At 41.8% G+C, this 16734-nt stretch overlaps 2 protein-coding genes across 8 annotated transcripts in view; both read left to right on the top strand.

The window, feature by feature from the left end:
• LOC110524574 (UDP-N-acetylhexosamine pyrophosphorylase) overlaps positions 1–3000 on the top strand; it is a 40423-nt gene extending 37423 nt beyond the window's left edge. For 2 of the 4 annotated variants that reach the window (XM_021604371.3, XM_021604372.3), the window contains exons 8-11: positions 290–478; positions 668–709; positions 1791–1857; positions 2219–3000. In XM_021604371.3, the coding sequence (XP_021460046.3) occupies positions 290–478; positions 668–709; positions 1791–1857; positions 2219–2311 (391 nt within the window). In that variant the 3' untranslated portion in view covers positions 2312–3000. The remainder of the gene's footprint in view (positions 1–289; positions 479–667; positions 710–1790; positions 1858–2218) is intronic. The other 2 variants (XM_090236034.1, XM_021604373.3) reach the window with 1 other exon arrangement.
• A 2196-nt stretch (positions 3001–5196) lies between these two features.
• Positions 5197–16734, top strand: part of LOC110524573 (discoidin domain-containing receptor 2) — a 74329-nt gene continuing 62791 nt past the window's right edge. For 2 of the 4 annotated variants that reach the window (XM_036978421.2, XM_036978420.2), the window contains exon 1: positions 5438–5725. The gene's annotated coding sequence lies outside the window, so the exon portion shown is untranslated. Of the gene's footprint in view, positions 5726–16734 lie in introns of all 4 variants that reach the window. The other 2 variants (XM_036978423.2, XM_036978422.2) reach the window with 2 other exon arrangements.

Here is a 16734-nt window from a genome sequence, read left to right as displayed (position 1 = left end):
CTGCTGGGGCCTGTAAGATGTAGGTTTTACGAGCTGCTCCAGTCTCTTTCTCAGCGGTTGATTCATGACATCACCTCTGTGTCATGTTGCTGCTTTTAGAACTTTACATGGAGTCAAAGGATTCCTCATTGCAATGAGGATGCAATTCTATGTGGCTCTATTTTAGAACTCTGCTATTCTCAGGTTGTTTTGATAAAGATGATAAATATGTTTTGTTGTTCAAGGGTGGGTTACCTTGGAAACGGTAGCGCAAAAGATGCATTTTCACACTGTGTTTTGTGTGTCTCAGGGCCTTTGTGGTGTATGAGGTTCTTCGTGAAGACGAGTTTTCTGCCCTGAAGAACGCCGACAGCCAGGACGGTAAAGACACGCCCACCACGGTGAAACACGCCCTCATGTCCCTGCATCACCGCTGGGTCCTCAATGCTGCAGGACACTTTATAGACGAGAACGGGACACGTGTGCCTGCTATACCCAGGTGAGAGACACACACACCAAACACACTCACGGTGAATATACATTCTATTTATCTCTCCACCTTTTGTCACTTTCATCACCATATAGTCTCCCTGTCACACCTTTTCCACAATCCCACTTTTTCTCACAGTATCCCTCTCACGGTTCCCCTTAACCCTGTGTGTCCTGTGTAATGTTTAAATGTTTCCAGAGATGGACCTGCAGGATGTGGCACAGCTGATGTCAACCAGAAGTAACTATTTTCTGTGCTACTGACTGAGTTACTGCATGGTGACGGGGCTTTGGCTTTCACACAGTTGCTCACTGTAACCCACTGTCACACACACACCTGGGCTGTGTCTCAATTCTGTATACTGGCTTCCTCTGTCTCCTGTCCTACTTTCACCTGGTCAGTTTATTATCAGTGTGGGTGAAGGGAAGGAGAGGAAGGGACAAGTGTGTTGAGATACAGCCTGGGGTTTAGCTGTACTAGGGCCCTGGTCAAAAGTCATAGTGAGGTCACAGGGTACCTGACCTGCCCACTGACTTGGTCTGCATGTGATTAGGTAAGTGTAGGCCAGTTTATCATCCTGTTGCTTTCACCAATCAAACCATCCTAGAGCAGTGATTATCTCAAGGAAGGAAGGAGGGCGGGAAGGAAGGAAGGAAGGATGCATAAGATATTGGTGCAGGCCCTAGTGCTAACTGGGACAGTAGCTACTAACCCATGGAATGTGGAGCATGCTGGGTCATGGGTAATGGGCACTGGGCATGCTTTGCAATTGATTTTGAGGGGCCATTTCAGATCTGATGTTGGCCAGTTACCTGTGATTGTGACGGCAACACTAAATACATTTAAATCATTGTTCAAAGATTATGATTTAAAGTAGTGTATTCAACAGCCTTTTAAAAATATTTATTACATTCATAAATGTTCATAAATGCTACTTAGTGGTGTCATTAGATTGCAATAAGGTGTAATGGCTCTTTCTGTATGATATATGCTCTCTCCCAATCAATATAGACTTCATTCACTTCCACTTCAAACTGCCTACTTAGTCTTCCTGGACCCAGATGAAGCCTACTCCTGGACTAAATGGAATCTCTGAAAGTGCTTTTTAGCCCAGGAATAGGGTTTATCTGGGTCCAGGAAAAAGGTCTAGGAGTCTCTTTGATGTGAACGCTTTAATGCTTTGCTCCAAACATCTAATCATCTAAGAACAGCTGGAGCAGAGAATCACACATCCAGCTGCCTCTTTTCTTACTCCATACACAAGACAAAAGCACTCAACCTTTCCTTCTCTCATTCCTTCCTCCTCTTCTTTTCCCCACAGTCTGAAGGATGGAACAGACCTGCCAATCAAATGTGAGATCTCCCCACTGGTGTCCTATGGCGGAGAGGTAAGGGGGAGGGACTTAACAGTTCAAATAGGACCTGTTCAAATAGAAATAAATATTAAAAAGTGATTCCTGTTATAGTTACTTAATTCAGTTCAAATATAAATAAATATTAAAAAGTGATTCCTGTTATAGTTACTTAATTCAGTTCAAATAGAAATAAATATTAAAAAGTGATTCCTGTTATAGTTACTTAATTCAGTTCAAATATAAATAAATATTAAAAAGTGATTCCTGTTATAGTTACTTAATTCAGTTCAAATATAAATAAATATTAAAAAGTGATTCCTGTTATAGTTACTTAATTCAGTTTTACCAGTGTTGTTGATATAATAGCCTGATGTCACTTCCTGTTGTGTTGCAGGGTTTGGAGGAGCTGGTGAGTGGGCGAGAGTTCCGCCCTACCCTGGTCATCGATGAAAGTGGAGCCCACGAACTGGTGAAGAATGGCTTGTGAGGGATGGAAAATGGAGGGAGGGAGAGAGAGCGAGTGAGCAAAAACCAGAGATGAGCCAAAGACCTATTCCACTCCCTCTCCTCCTCCCTACAACTGGAAGAAACTGTGATGTTTGTTTCCGTGCAATAATGCTGCGTTCATTTGCTTTCCTAAATAATTTAAACACAATGCATTTCCAACATCCCAAAACAAAACAAAAAAAGCTTCTTAATTGGAATTATAAGTGGGAAACTCGTACTATAACTCAGTACCATGAGATCCAACCCCCAGTTGGAATGTTTTCCAAATGTTTTTTTTTCTTCTGAGGAGCATGTGGCCGCAGCACAGGATGAAGGACAGAAGCCTTGTGGGGCTGGATGAAGCAGTCTGAAGATCAAGCTATTTATTTTGCTTAAGTCCAATATTTTTTATCTGTCTTGTAGATGGAAATTACCACCTATGCATTTTACCAAGTGATTTGTACATACCGATACAAATAGAGATAGGTATAGCAATTGTAGTCAGATGAACCTAATATAAATGATTGATTTATTATTAACATGTAATGTTGGTTCATGGAAAGAGTTTTTAATGATAACTGGGTTGCATAGCACACTACTGCTAGTCTTCTGCCTGATTGGCTTCCAAATGACGCTGTTCACATAAGAATTGTTTTCCATTTTCTTTATTAAAGAAATATCCAATTTGAAGAGGTATGGGTCTTCTTTGATTAAACATAAGGTTAGCATGGTGTGTGTGCGTAGTTGTCTGCACGTGCGCACCCTGTGTGTAGATTTGTCGGTCCTTTGTGTGATGGGTGTGTCTTTTGCATTAGAAGTCCTGGTGTGTTGAATCAGAGTTTCCAACAAGCAGCACATGGTTTGTGTTTTAAGATGGGCCATAGTGAGCATGCTACACTTACTGCTGCAGCCACTCAGGAAATCTACTCTGGCTGCTAACTGTCTCTCTCCCTCTGTCTGTCTCTCTCTCACACACAAACAATCCTCTCACTTTCTATTGCTGACTTTCTCCTTTTTTCTTCTCATTTCCCTTTCATTTGCTCTCACTCCCGCTTCTATCTCTGACAGAAGGTATTGCAGTGACCGAGGGATATGCTTACGTAACACTTATAAAGGATACCTCAATGTAAAGTGTAAATGCTGAATTTACTGAGGTAAATTACCTTGATGTATTTTGTAGAATGTTATATTTCTTCAGGCAGATATGAAACATGACCATGTGCATCGATAGAGTTTTAGCACACTGGACTGTCCTTAACTGGACTACTGTAGAGCATGCTTTCCTCACTAAGCCACACCATGATTTTCCATCATGAAGGAAGGGGTGCATTTAAAGGGTAATTCCACCCCCTTATCATTATTTGATACGTTGATCCTTACCACCTTAATCCTCATTATCCCTTTTATTTCCTGAGTCTGGTGTTTTAGTCCACATCAGCTATGGAACACTGGCGGTGATATTGTCATCAGGTGGTGACTGTCCTTACTCATCACTAAGGTGAGCTCATTCTGTGGTCCTAGTGTTATCAATGTATAAAAGTGCTTCATGAATTGTAAGTATCTGTGTACTTGCAGTGTGTACTCACTGGCCTACACACAGTACCCCATAATAATGAAAAGCTGAAATGTCTTGAGTCAATAAGTATTCAAGCCCTTTGTTATTGCAAGTCTAAATAAATGAATGAGTTTGCTTAACAAGTCTCATGTTGCATTTACTCACTGTGTGCAATAATAGCGTTTTTTACTTTAATGACTACCTCATCTATGTACCCTACACATACAATTATCTGTAAGGTCCCTCAGTCGAGCAGTGAATTTCAACACCGATTGATCCACAAAGACCAGGGAGATTTTCCTATGCCTCGCAAAGAAGGTCACCTATTGGTAAATCGGTCAAAAATGTTTTTGTAAAACAAGTTATTAATTACACTTTGGATAGTGTATCGATACACCCAGTCACTACAAAGATACAGTTGTCCTTTCTAACTCAGTTGCAGGAGAGGAAGGAAACTGCTCAGGGATTTCAATATGAGGCCAACAGTTAGAATTTAATGGCTGTGATAAGAGAGAACTGAGGATGGATGAACAACATTGTAGTTACTCCGCAATACTAATCTAGTTGACAGCGTGAAAAGAAGAAAGCCTGTGCATCCTGTTTGCAACAAGGCACTAAATTAATACTGCAAAAAAATTGGCAAAGCAATTCATTTTTTGTCCTGAATACAAAGTGTTATGTTTTGGGCAAATCCAATAAAACACATTACTAAGTACCACTCTCCATATTTTCAAGCATAGTGGTGGCTTGTTTGTGTTATGGGTATGATTGTAATCGTTCAGCACTAGAACGTTTTTCAGGATAAAAAAAGAAAGAATGTAGTTAAGCATAGCCAGGATCCTAGAAAACCTGGTTCAGTAAGCTTTTCACCAGACACTGGGAGATTAATTCACACTAAAACACAAGGCAAAATCTACACTGGAGTTGCTTACCAAGAAGACAGACAGTGAATGTTCCTGAGTGGCCGAGTTACAGTTTTGACTGAAAATCTATGGCAAGACCTTAAAATGGTTGTCTAGCCATGATCAACAACCACTTTGACAGAGCTTGAAGGATTTTGAATAGAATAATGGTCAAATGTTGCACAATCCAGGGTTGAAAAGCTCATAGAGACAATCCCAGAAAGACTCACAGCTCTAATTGTTGCCAAAGGTCCTTCAACAAAGTATTGACTCAGGGGTATGAGTACTTACGTTAACGAGATATTTCTGTATTTAATTTTCAAAAAATGTGCAAACATTTCCAAAAACATGTTTTCACTTTGTCATTATGAGGTATTGTGTGTAGATGGGTGAGACCATATTTAAGCCATTTTGAATTCAGGCTTTAACACAACAAAATGTGGAATTATTCAAGGGGTATGAACCATTTCTGAAGGCACTGTATTTGTCAACAGTATCAAATGTAATTTCTTCCACACAACAAGAAAATGCAACGTTGAATTGACGTTTTTTTGCTTTCTGAATTATTGCTGCCGTGAATTAAAGTGGTTTCATCGCTCCCTCAGGCTATCAAAATAACTTTCTCCTCCAGGAGAAAAAGGCATTCTGATTGGGTACTGGGCTCTGACTTAATTGAAACCTTATTTGTAGCATGTGAAATTCTGGGACTTTGGCATGCCCCCAAGAATTCTCAGAATGTGATTCCCCTCTTTCTCTGCCTCCGCTCCAAGCTCCGTTTTATTATTTTTTTCAAGGGTGTCTTGCATCAGCCCAGTGAGTATGAGAGGGAACTGAGCGGAGCGAGGAAGAAAAGATCGAAAAGGCTTGGATTCTGACAGAACTGGGGACACGGACACTCACTGGAATACTCCACCGCTTCCTCTGAACAAATGGTTTGAAAGGGCAAAACTCTTTAAAAGTACGTTTCAAACTTTTTCTCAAAAATAACAATTTTTTAAATGTGTTTCAAGGGTGAAGGGTTTGGGTTCCACTGGAAGCTATAGTGATACTTTTTCTTTCTTAGAATTGTGTCAGTACCTCACACTAGTCTAGGTGTCTCAGCGTGTTTATAGTCTAGTTTTGAACCCAATATCCCGGTTTTTCTTGAGTGAGAGAGAGCTACTGTTTACATGGCAGACTAGAATAGAGGATAGCAGAGAGATGAGATGCAGCCTATCTCAGATCCACTCAAAGCACCGCTGCAATCCAGCTGCTATACACAGAGGCCATTTACACTCATACTGTATTAACTGTGTCTAGTTTGATTTAAAACGAAAATCTCTTTATAAATGTTGACTGCAAAAATATGTTGTGCTTCCCCATTGATAGAGGAATATTGTAAGTCTTGTTTTATTGTCTGGAGAAGCAGCAGTGGAACTAATGCAGAAATAGCTTGAGGCTTTTTCACTTTCGTGCATCGAGTTCAAACCCCAGAGAGAATTTGTTGTGCTTTGTTTTTCTGGACATTTGTTTACTGTGTTATGGAAAAGCTGAGCAACTGTAGACCACTTGAGTTCCTGGCTTGATACGTTATTTTGTCTCGGTATTATCATACATACCATGCATCTTTGTGTGTCTATCCTTGTCCTCTTGTGTCATGCAGGCAGGATATAGGTATTACGTAGGTGGTATGTGGGTGACAGATCCAATCCAAACAGAGGCTAAATTCAGCCATTTTGATGTGGGGACGTAACACAATCACTTAGCAGGCAGTTTTATCCCAAATAAATATCAATATATACATAGTCATGACTCATGCAGGATCTAATAGTCACTGGTCTGGTGTTGCCGACACCTTACTCCAGCCGGGCTGAGCCATCTGAACCAGGTTAGTGTAGATGACCACAGTGTCATAAAGGACAGTTGTTCTGAGGAGGTCAAGGTGGTGAGGCATGTGGTGTGACCCCTTAGCCATTCCTGGCAGGGTGTGAGTGGGTATGTGAGAGTGTGTTGAGCCAGGTTCATGACCTCACTGATGGTAATAGCCAGCCTTGACATCTCTCTTCCAGCTCTCAACATGTGCTTTAAGTTATCAGAGGAATAGACATATCATTTCAATTAGCAACTCCTCCCTCGCTCTCTTTATCTCTCCATCCCTGCCTCCCTCTCTCCCTCCTTCCCCCTGGGGCCTCAGAGTCTGTCCAGATACAGAGGTAGAGATGTAATGACACACTACTGAACCAGCAGGGTCAGGGTGTAATTTCAACTCCTTTCGAAACACAGCAGAGGCACCCAGTGCTTAGATGTACTTGCCTGCCTGCCGTAGGTCCATGTCTGACTGAGCCCATACAGATCAGGCCCCTCGCTGGCAGCATATTCCATAGTGTACCATTTTGATGTACTCTTATGGGTCAAACTTTATTTGGATAGTTTGGATATTCCATAGAAAAAGTATTCTATGTATTATTGTGGGTCACATTTTATTTGGATAGTCCGGAAAGTTCATCTGTAGGTGCTCTACAGATGGTCATACTATCAACAAACTATCTGTTGATAACAAACTGCTTGCTAAAGTTAGGGTTAGGCTTAAAGGGTGTTTTCACATATTTTCCTCTTTAAAATAACTGATCTCAGTCCTCTTTTAAAAAAAAAAAAAATTTAAAAAGCAAATGTACTCAGAACATGAGAACATATGAAAGCTGGTGGTTCCCTTTAACTTGAGTCTTCAATATTCCCAGGTAAGAAGATTTAGGTTGTAGTTATTATATTATTATAGGACTATTTCTCTCTATACCATTTGTATTTCATATACCTTTTAGTTTAGTTTATTAATTTGACAATTAAAAAAAAAACAAGCACACATAAAATTTAAAAGCCATACATGCACATTAATAAAATCATCGAGGATAACACACATAGTCTGGGACTTATTTCCATTGTGGTCCTCTTGAGATGGCTAGACAAGAACAAACACAGTATGGCAGTGAAATAATAAAACAAAAACAAAGAAGAAGAACATCTATCTCATTCCAGTTACATCATGGGGGTTATTCATATGGGCATTGGATGTTCTAATAGGTACTTTAATATTGCCAGCCTAATCTCGGGAGTTGATAGGCTTTAAGTCATAAACAGCGCAATGCTTGAAGCACAGCGAAGAGCTGCTGGCAAATGCACGAAAGTGCTGTTTGAATGAATGCTTACGAGCCTGCTGCTGCCTACCACCGCTCAGTCAGACTGCTCTATCAAATCATAGACTTAATTATAATATAATAACACACAGAAATACAAGCCGTAGTTTCCAGATTTGACCATATTAATGACCTATCATTTTGAAAACAAAACGTTTATTCTTTCAGTGAAATACGGAACCGTTCTGTATTTTATCTAACAGGTGGCATCCATCAGTCTAAATATTGCTGTCACATTGCACAACCTTCAATGTTATGTCATAATTATGTACAATTCTGGAAAATTAATTACGGTCTTTGTTAGGAAGAAATGGTCTTCACACAGTTCGCAACTAGCCAGGAGGCTCAGACTGCTGCATATACCCTGACTCTGCTTACACAGAATGCAAGACACAATTTTCCTAGTTAAAATAAATTCATGTTAGCAGGCAATATTAACAAAATATGCAGGTTTAAAAATATATAGTTGTGTAGGATTTTAAGAAAGGCATTGATGTTTATGATTAGGTACACATTGGTGCAACAACAGTGCTTTTTTCTTGAATGCGCTTGTCAAATCACCCGTTTGGCGAAGTAGGCTATGATTCAATGATAAATTAACAGGCACCGCATTCATTATATGCAACTCAGGACAAGCTAGATAAACTAGTAATATCATCAACCATGGGTAGTTAACTAGTGATTATGTTAATATTGATTGTTTTTTATAAGATAAGTTTAATGCTAGCTAGCACCTTACCTTGGCTCCTTGTTGCACTCGCATAACAGGTAGTCAGCTTGCCACGCAGTCTCCTCGTGGAGTGAAATGTAATCGGCCAATATCGGTGTCCAAAAATGCCGGTTGCCGATTGTTATGAAAACTTGAAATCGGCTCTAATTAATCGGCCATTCCGATTAATCGGTCGACCTCTAGTCCGTAGTTCCTTTTGAGTGTTCACACTGCACAAAAAAATTAAGCAAACCACACGTAGTTCACTAAAATTGGCCGAAAGGGACCATGTGTGAAAACACCCTTTGAATAAGGTTTAGGGTTAGGGGCTTGTGTTAGGGTTAGGGTATGGGTAAACTAGGGTTAGGGTTAGGGTATAGGTAAACTAGGGTTAGGGTATCGCTAAACTAGGGTTAGGGTATAGGTAAACTAGGGTTAGGGTATAGGTAAACTAGGGTTAGGGTATAGGTAAACTAGGGTTAGGGTATAGGTAAACTAGGGTTAGGGTATAGGTAAAGTAGGGTTAGGGTATAGGTAAAGTAGGGTTAGGGTATAGGTAAAGTAGGGTTAGGGTATAGGTAAACTAGGGTTAGGGTATAGGTAAAGTAGGGTTAGGGTATAGGTAAACTAGGGTTAGGGTATAGGTAACCTAACCTAGCAGGGGTAAAATAAACAACTGAAACTATACTGAGCATAAATATAAATGCAACAATTTCAAAGATTTGACTGAGTTACAGTTCATAGAAGGAAAACAGTCATTTTAAATAAATTCATTAGGCCCTTAGGCCCTAATCTATGGATTTCGCGGGTGGGCCTGGGATGGAATAGGTCATGGGGGGGGGGGGGGGGCCTGGAAGGGAATAGGCCATGGGGGGGGCTGGGAGGGAATAGGCCATGGGGGGGGGGCTGGGAGGGAATAGGTCATGGGGGGGCTGGGAGGGAATAGGCCATGGGGGGGGGGCTTGGAGGGAATAGGTCATGGGGGGGCTGGGAGGGAATAGGCCCACTCACTTGGGAGCCAGGCCAACCCACTGGGGAGTTTATATTTGTGTTCAGTATAGATCCCCTACATACTGGTCTTACAAATAATTAGGAAAAAAATGTCTGGGAGGTTCTCTTCTGCACTATTCAACCAATCCAGTAAATGTGGAGGAGGAGTTGAGTGTCGCCTTGGGTGAGTTCGAGCGGATCACTTTTGTCAAGTCAGTGGTCACCGCCTTTTCAAAGTGTGTTGCATTATGGAGATAAAAATTGTCCATTATAGGGCCTCCCGAGTGGCGCAGAGGTCTAAGGCACTGCATCGCAGTGCTAGCTGTGCCACTAGAGATTCTGGGTTCAAGTCCAGGCTCTGTCACAACTGGCCGCAACCTGGAGGCCCATGGGGCGGCGCACAGTTGGCCCAGCGTCGTCCGGCAGGGATATCCTAGTCTCATCGCGCACTAGCGACTCTTGTGGCGGGCCGGGCGCAGTGCACGCTGACACGATCGCCAGGTGTACGGTGTTTCCTCCGACACATTGGTGCGGCTGGCTTCAGGGTTGGATGGGCATCGTTGGATGGGCATTGTGTCAAGAAGCAGTGCAGCTTGGTTGGGTTGTGTTTTGGAGGATGCATGGCTCTCGACCTTCGCCTCTCCCGAGTATGTACGGGAGTTGCAGCGATGAGACAAGACTGTAACTACTACCAATTGGATACCATAAAATTGGGAAGAATTTTTTTATTTTTTTTTCAAAATTGTCCGGCGTGCGCCTACATGTCAACTGCATGAGCTTTACATAAATCATGTGATCAAAGGCCATGACGTTTTGACTGCAGATCAAAGGCCATGACTCTTCACCAACCTTATCCTGCTGCCATCGCCTGCATTGTTGGAGGTGATTTTGTTTGACCCATGCAAACGTGACCCAAAATGTGACTGAAAAAGGAACCAACTTTCCCCAATTCGTGTATACATGGATATGATCAAATTAATGTGATGTTTGATGGTCTCTCACACCAATTTATTGTACAATGTACACACATATATTTTCACTTCATGAGTGTGTGATATGGGGGTTGGAGACATGTTTATCTTTACATTACAAAGACAAACTTGAAAACAATGTCAACACCGCCATGTTGTACTGGGCCTTGCTGTTGGAAACCACATCAGTGTCCGACTCTTGGCTGTCACAGATGCACCACACCCGACTTCACTCCTCGACTTTCGTCTACAGTCGGTTTGTTTTCACCTTACCACTCAAACGAGCCCCTTGTTAATGTCCAAAAGCAGAAGTAGTGTCACAGGCTCTATTTCCATTTCCCCTGAGAACCGGAACATCCGGTTGTTGGGGACTCGGCGGAGGATAGGGTAAGGCTTAAGGTTAGGGTTGGTAGATAGTTGGTTAAAATGTTACTGATAGTCTGTAGAGCGTTTACAGATGGACTATACAAATAAAGTGTTATATTTAAAGACAGGGTGAACTACTGGTTAGTATGCACAGTCACACTCAGTCTTGTCCTACTCTAAGTACCAGTGTACATGAATATCACAACCACCCAAAGGTCTAAACTGGTTCGTGATCAATGCTTAGCAAACTAGGCTGAAGTTGTTTGTCTCTTGCTGGTTCAGTTTTGAGGTCCACATGATGAGAACATAGTGAAGAAAGAGATGAATAAAACATAATGACTTTGCTTTGAGTGGGAAAATGCCTTGAGTGGATGGAGAGAGAGGAAAGAGAAAAACAGAGGGAAGACCGATGAGACGGAGCTGGTCTCTTAACGCCTCACACAGATGGATGGATTGGCAAGAACCTGAAAACAACAGGAAAACGTTAGAGAGAAATATCTCGACTCGCTCTCTCTCTCCCTCTCCCTCTCTCTCTCTCTCTCTCTCTCTCTCTCGACTACTACTTTAGAATGGAACATTTTGTTGAGTATCATGAATAAGCAGTACGATATTCAAGGAAACATAATGATCCAAACTGTCTCTGAGTGTACTGGAGTGTCTTGGGAGAAATGTCTTGATAGCTTGAAACCACTCAGACATTGCGTAGTAATAGAACAGTACTTATGGTGGTGTTTTTAGAAGTAGAAGTGGAGCAGTAACACATTATTTGGATAGTCCCAAGGAGATGTTTGTAGATGTTCAGTAGACGTTCAATAAATGTCAACAACATTTCAACTAACTCCACTAACCCTAGCCCTAACATGAACCTTTATCCTAACCTTAAACTTAACCCTTACACTAACTGTAAACTTAATCTTTACGTTAACCCTAATTCTAAACCAGTTGCTTATCAACGGAGAGTTTGTTTGTATAGTATGACCATCTGTATGGGACGATCCAAATAAAGTGTGACCATGGAGATATTTGTAGTAGCAGTAGTAGTGTTACATTTGCAAGCAGTAGTTGTGTAATTTATTGAAGCAGCAGTAGTTGTGTAATTTATTGAAGCAGCAGTAGTTGGGTAATTTATTGAAGCAGCAGTAGTTGGGTAATTTATTGAAGCAGCAGTAGTTGGGTAATGTATTGAAGCAGCAGTAGTTGGGTAATTTATTGAAGCAGCAGTAGTTGTGTAATTTATTGAAGCAGCAGTAGTTGTGTAATTTATTGAAGCAGCAGTAGTTGGGTAATTTATTGAAGCAGCAGTAGTTGGGTAATTTATTGAAGCAGCAGTAGTTGGGTAATTTATTGAAGCAGCAGTAGTTGGGTAATTTATTGAAGCAGCAGTAGTTGGGTAATTTATTGAAGCAGCAGTAGTTGGGTAATTTATTGAAGCAGCAGTAGTTGTGTAATTTATTGAAGCAGCAGTAGTTGGGTAATTTATTGAAGCAGCAGTAGTTGGGTAATTTATTGAAGCAGCAGTAGTTGGGTAATTTATTGAAGCAGCAGTAGTTGGGTAATTTATTGAAGCAAGCAGTAGTTGGGTAATTTATTGAAGCAAGCAGTAGTTGGGTAATTTATTGAAGCAGCAGTAGTTGGGTAATTTATTGAAGCAGCAGTAGTTGGGTAATTTATTGAAGCAGCAGTAGTTGGGTAATGTATTGAAGCAGCAGTAGTTGGGTAATTTATTGAAGCAAGCAGTAGTTGGGTAATTTATTGAAGCAGCAGTAGTTGGGTAATTTATTGAAGCAGCAGTAGTTGGGTAATTTATTGAAGCAGCAGTAGTTGGGTAATTTATTGAAGCAAGCAGTAGTTGGGTAATTTATTGAAGCAGCAGTAGTTGGGTAATTTATTGAAGCAGCAGTAGTTGGGTAATTTATTGAAGCAGCAGTAGTTGGGTAATTTATTGAAGTAGAAGAAGTTGTACTTTAAGTGGTAATATTGACATGAACAGATTTAGTTGAGTAGTAAAGAATTGAGATGGATGGGGAAAGGCAGAGTGAGAGTGGGTCTGGGGCTCTGAGAGGATTTAAGCACCATGGTCCGGCAGACTGACTGCTGCTGTTATGGGGGGAAATGGAAAATAACTTATTGGACCTGACCGTTGAGTTTCCACAGGGCTTCATTTAACTCTAAAAACTCCATCCAATACTGTTCAGTTTAAAACCTCTCTCTCTTTCTCTCTTTCTTGCTTTGTCTTTCTCTCTCTACTTTCTCTCTTTTCCTCTCTGACGCTTCCCCTCAGTCTCTCGCTCTCTCTCTCAGGTCTCGTTAAGCCCAGCTGGGTATCATTAACGCTGAATACAGTCCAGATAGTCTTACCAGCCAGACAGTCAGGGAGAGGGTCACTAGTATCAGGGCTGGGAGTGACACCAAATGAGAGTGTATAGTGTTTGAGTGTGTGTCACACAGAACCCTACAATTGTGTTGTTGATTTGGAATTCATCCTAGGTAGCACATGGACCAGCCATCATTGTATATAATCTTCCCTTCTCCCCCTCCCTGCCATGTGTCACACATTAGCATTACACATAAATGCACATAATGGAGTCTTGTGCTCTCCAGTGTTTCCTCTCCCTCCCACCTCTCGTGTGTGTGGCGTGCATGCGTGGCACGCTTGTGTCACAGTCTGAAACTTTACAGCCTATTTTTTTATATGCCTACACCTGGCTCTGGTTTTGGATAAAAAAACAACTACATTTGATTAGGATTTCATGCATTCCCATCAAAATGAAATCTCTGCTATGGCATGTTATGTTATGGGCTTAAGGGGAAACTAGAGAGGCTGTAATCAGAAGCTGATGTGGCTGGTCATGGTAGCTTGTCTAGCGTATGGCTGCATACACACACATACACAGCTCCAGCTAATGAACGCATGGCCAATAAAATGCTCTCTGCATTGTTTTACTTTCTGTTAATTTGCCCCGCCTGTCTGCCCAGGTTGCATTGCTCTTACCAGCCATAGCTTGTACTTTCATACCCTTGAATTAATCAAATGTTTTGATTTTTATGTTTTCCAGAGAAGAATAGTTTGTGGATATAATTGTATGTTTGCATGTGCGTGTGTGCAGTGTACACGCATGTGTGTGCTTGTGTGGCCTGCGTGTGTGTGTCAAATCAAATTTTATTGGTCACATACACATGTTTAGCAGATGTTATTGCGGTTGTAGCATAATGCTCCGACAGTGCAGTAATATCTAACAAGTAAGAAATAACAATTACACAACATATACCCAATACACACAAATCTAGTAAAGGAATGGAATTAAGAATATACAAATATATGGACATGCAATGTCAGCGGCATAGAATAAGATACAGTAGAATAGTATAGGATACAGTATATACATTTGAGATGGGTACTGCAAGATATGTAAACATTATTGAAGTGACTAGTGTTCCATTTATTAAAGTGGCTAGTGATTTCAAGTCTATTTATATAGGGCAGCAGCGTCCAAGGTGCAGGGTTACGTAACTTGGGGGAAGCCGGCTAGTGATGGCTTTTTAACAGTTTGATGGCCTTGAGATATAAGCTGTTTTTCAGTCTCTCTTTCCCAGCTTTGATGCACCTGTACTGACCTCGCCTTCTGGATGATAGCGGTGTGAACAGGCATTGGCTCGGGTGGTTGTTGTCCTTGATGATATTTTTGGCCTTCCTGTGACGTCGGGTGCTGTAGGTATCCTGGAGAGCAGGTAGTTTGCCCCCGGTCGTGTGTGTGTGTGTGTGTGTGGGTGTCACCCTCTTAGCCCATTAATCACTACCAGATCTCAACACTAACTGAAGTTGGGAGTAAATTATAGCTTTCAGATAATCTCTCTGCTTTTTCTCTTCTCTGTCTAACAGTCTGTTTCAGAGGCAGATATCTTTCAGTCAAGCTCTATGGTATATTAATGTACAGGGAAAGAGGTAAAGATCTCAGCTCCGATATGCACAATCACTTCCTGAAGCCACATCATATGATAGGTTAGGAAAGGTTAGATTCTGTATAAAAAAAAAATTGGTTTACACAACCTGAATACAAGAGGAAGAGGGGGGTGCGGAAGGAGAAACAATAAGGGGTCACAGTTTATATTATTCTGTATTTATTAATTCAGCCTTCTCCTCGTTCATGTGTAACTAGGCACATTCAGGACCTCACATCCTAGTGGTTGACTGTGTTTCAAAGCAGGCTGTGTATAGTGACAGGTAGTGTATTTCAGAGCAGGTTATGGGTAAGTTGTAGGGATGCCCCTTTAATCAAGGCTGACTGGTGATTTCATGCTGCTATCATTGGTCTGTACAGCTTTACTTCACTGTAATTGGCCACTATAAAAGATAACTACCCTGCCTGGCGCACTACACAGTCGGGCTGAGGGAAGGCAGACCCTACACACACAGGCAAGCATGCACGCGCGCACACACACACACATACACACACACAGAGACAGAATTACACACATTGCAGACTTTACTCAATGGTCTCAGGTTGTGCTGTAGAGCCCAGTTGGTTCCACAGTAAATCAAACCTCTCCATTCCTCTTCCTTTACTGTCATTAAGCTCTCCTCCATGCACAGAATACTGTGCATAGACTTACAAGTATATTCAACAGTTGTTCCTACACCATCAAATGATCTTAGTTGCATAAACATTTTTCACTTTGCTTCCATTTTGCTGTCGTCCTTTGCCGTTATTGAGCTGATCACCCCATGAAAAGTCTGGAGCAAATGTTATTCACATCGCAGTTCACTTTTACTCTGAGCCTGGGCTTGTTCCACAGCCACTCTCCTCTCTCCAGTCGTTCTCTCTACCCTTCTCCTCTCTCCACTACTCCTCTTGCTCATGGCATAGCATGTGAGTGCTGCTGACAGTAGAGCCAGGTCAGAGGGCCAGGTCAGAGGGCCAGGGGACCAAGGCAGACGAGCAGAGGAGGGGACCAGAGCAGGGCACCTCTGTGTGTTGACTCTACCGGTTCCCCCATGGTGCAAGGACCATCAGCCCTCTGTATGACCGTGAGAGGACGAGGGAAGGAGAGGAAGTCTTTCCAGGAGAAGATGATTTGTTTCTGCACATCCAAAACCCCTGTGCAAACAGCATAAAACCCACATCCCCTCTCTTTTCAGTCCCACCTTGTACTAAATACAGTGTGCACGGTTTGATCAGTAGTAGCAGACCGTTTCAGTTCACTGACAGTGCTCACGTCTTGATATGTGTCTGTCTCCACACAGTCAACATAAAAGTTTCTGTCCAGTGCAGCCAGTTCATGATATCTGTAGCTGAATAACCATTTCCCAATTCCAGCCCCACAAAGCCCAGTCTGTGGTTTTCTGACGGGAGTATCTGTCCTTGGCCACTTCCTGTTCTGAGCCTGGGGGGAACCAATAGTTTTGCAGAACGTTCTTTTTCCCAGCACCAGAAGCAACGTTCTGGTCTTCATATTTAGGAACAGCATACTAAGTTGCTGCTCTGTACAACTTCAACCCACTAACTTCACTTTACATGAACATACATTTGGAGTTAAATAAAAGCAAGAGGGAGTGACAGAGCATGATGATAGTGAGAACATTTCTGATCCAATCTTCAAAATAAAAAATTCATGAAAAGTAAAAGCATTCATGAAAGCTTTGAAGCAAAGTAATATTTCTATCCCATAGGTTTTACCACTGTGAACCTGTGAGATAAGTTAATATTTCTGACTGGTCGGGTTCTGGTGGCAGGGGAGCGGTGGGGTTAGGTCCGGGGAGGAG

This window comes from Oncorhynchus mykiss, chromosome 5, assembly GCF_057628025.1.
Source record: "Oncorhynchus mykiss isolate SJ-2025 chromosome 5, ASM5762802v1, whole genome shotgun sequence".
NCBI classification, from domain to species: domain Eukaryota; kingdom Metazoa; phylum Chordata; class Actinopteri; order Salmoniformes; family Salmonidae; genus Oncorhynchus; species Oncorhynchus mykiss.
This window is presented reverse-complemented; position numbering and strand designations above follow the sequence as displayed.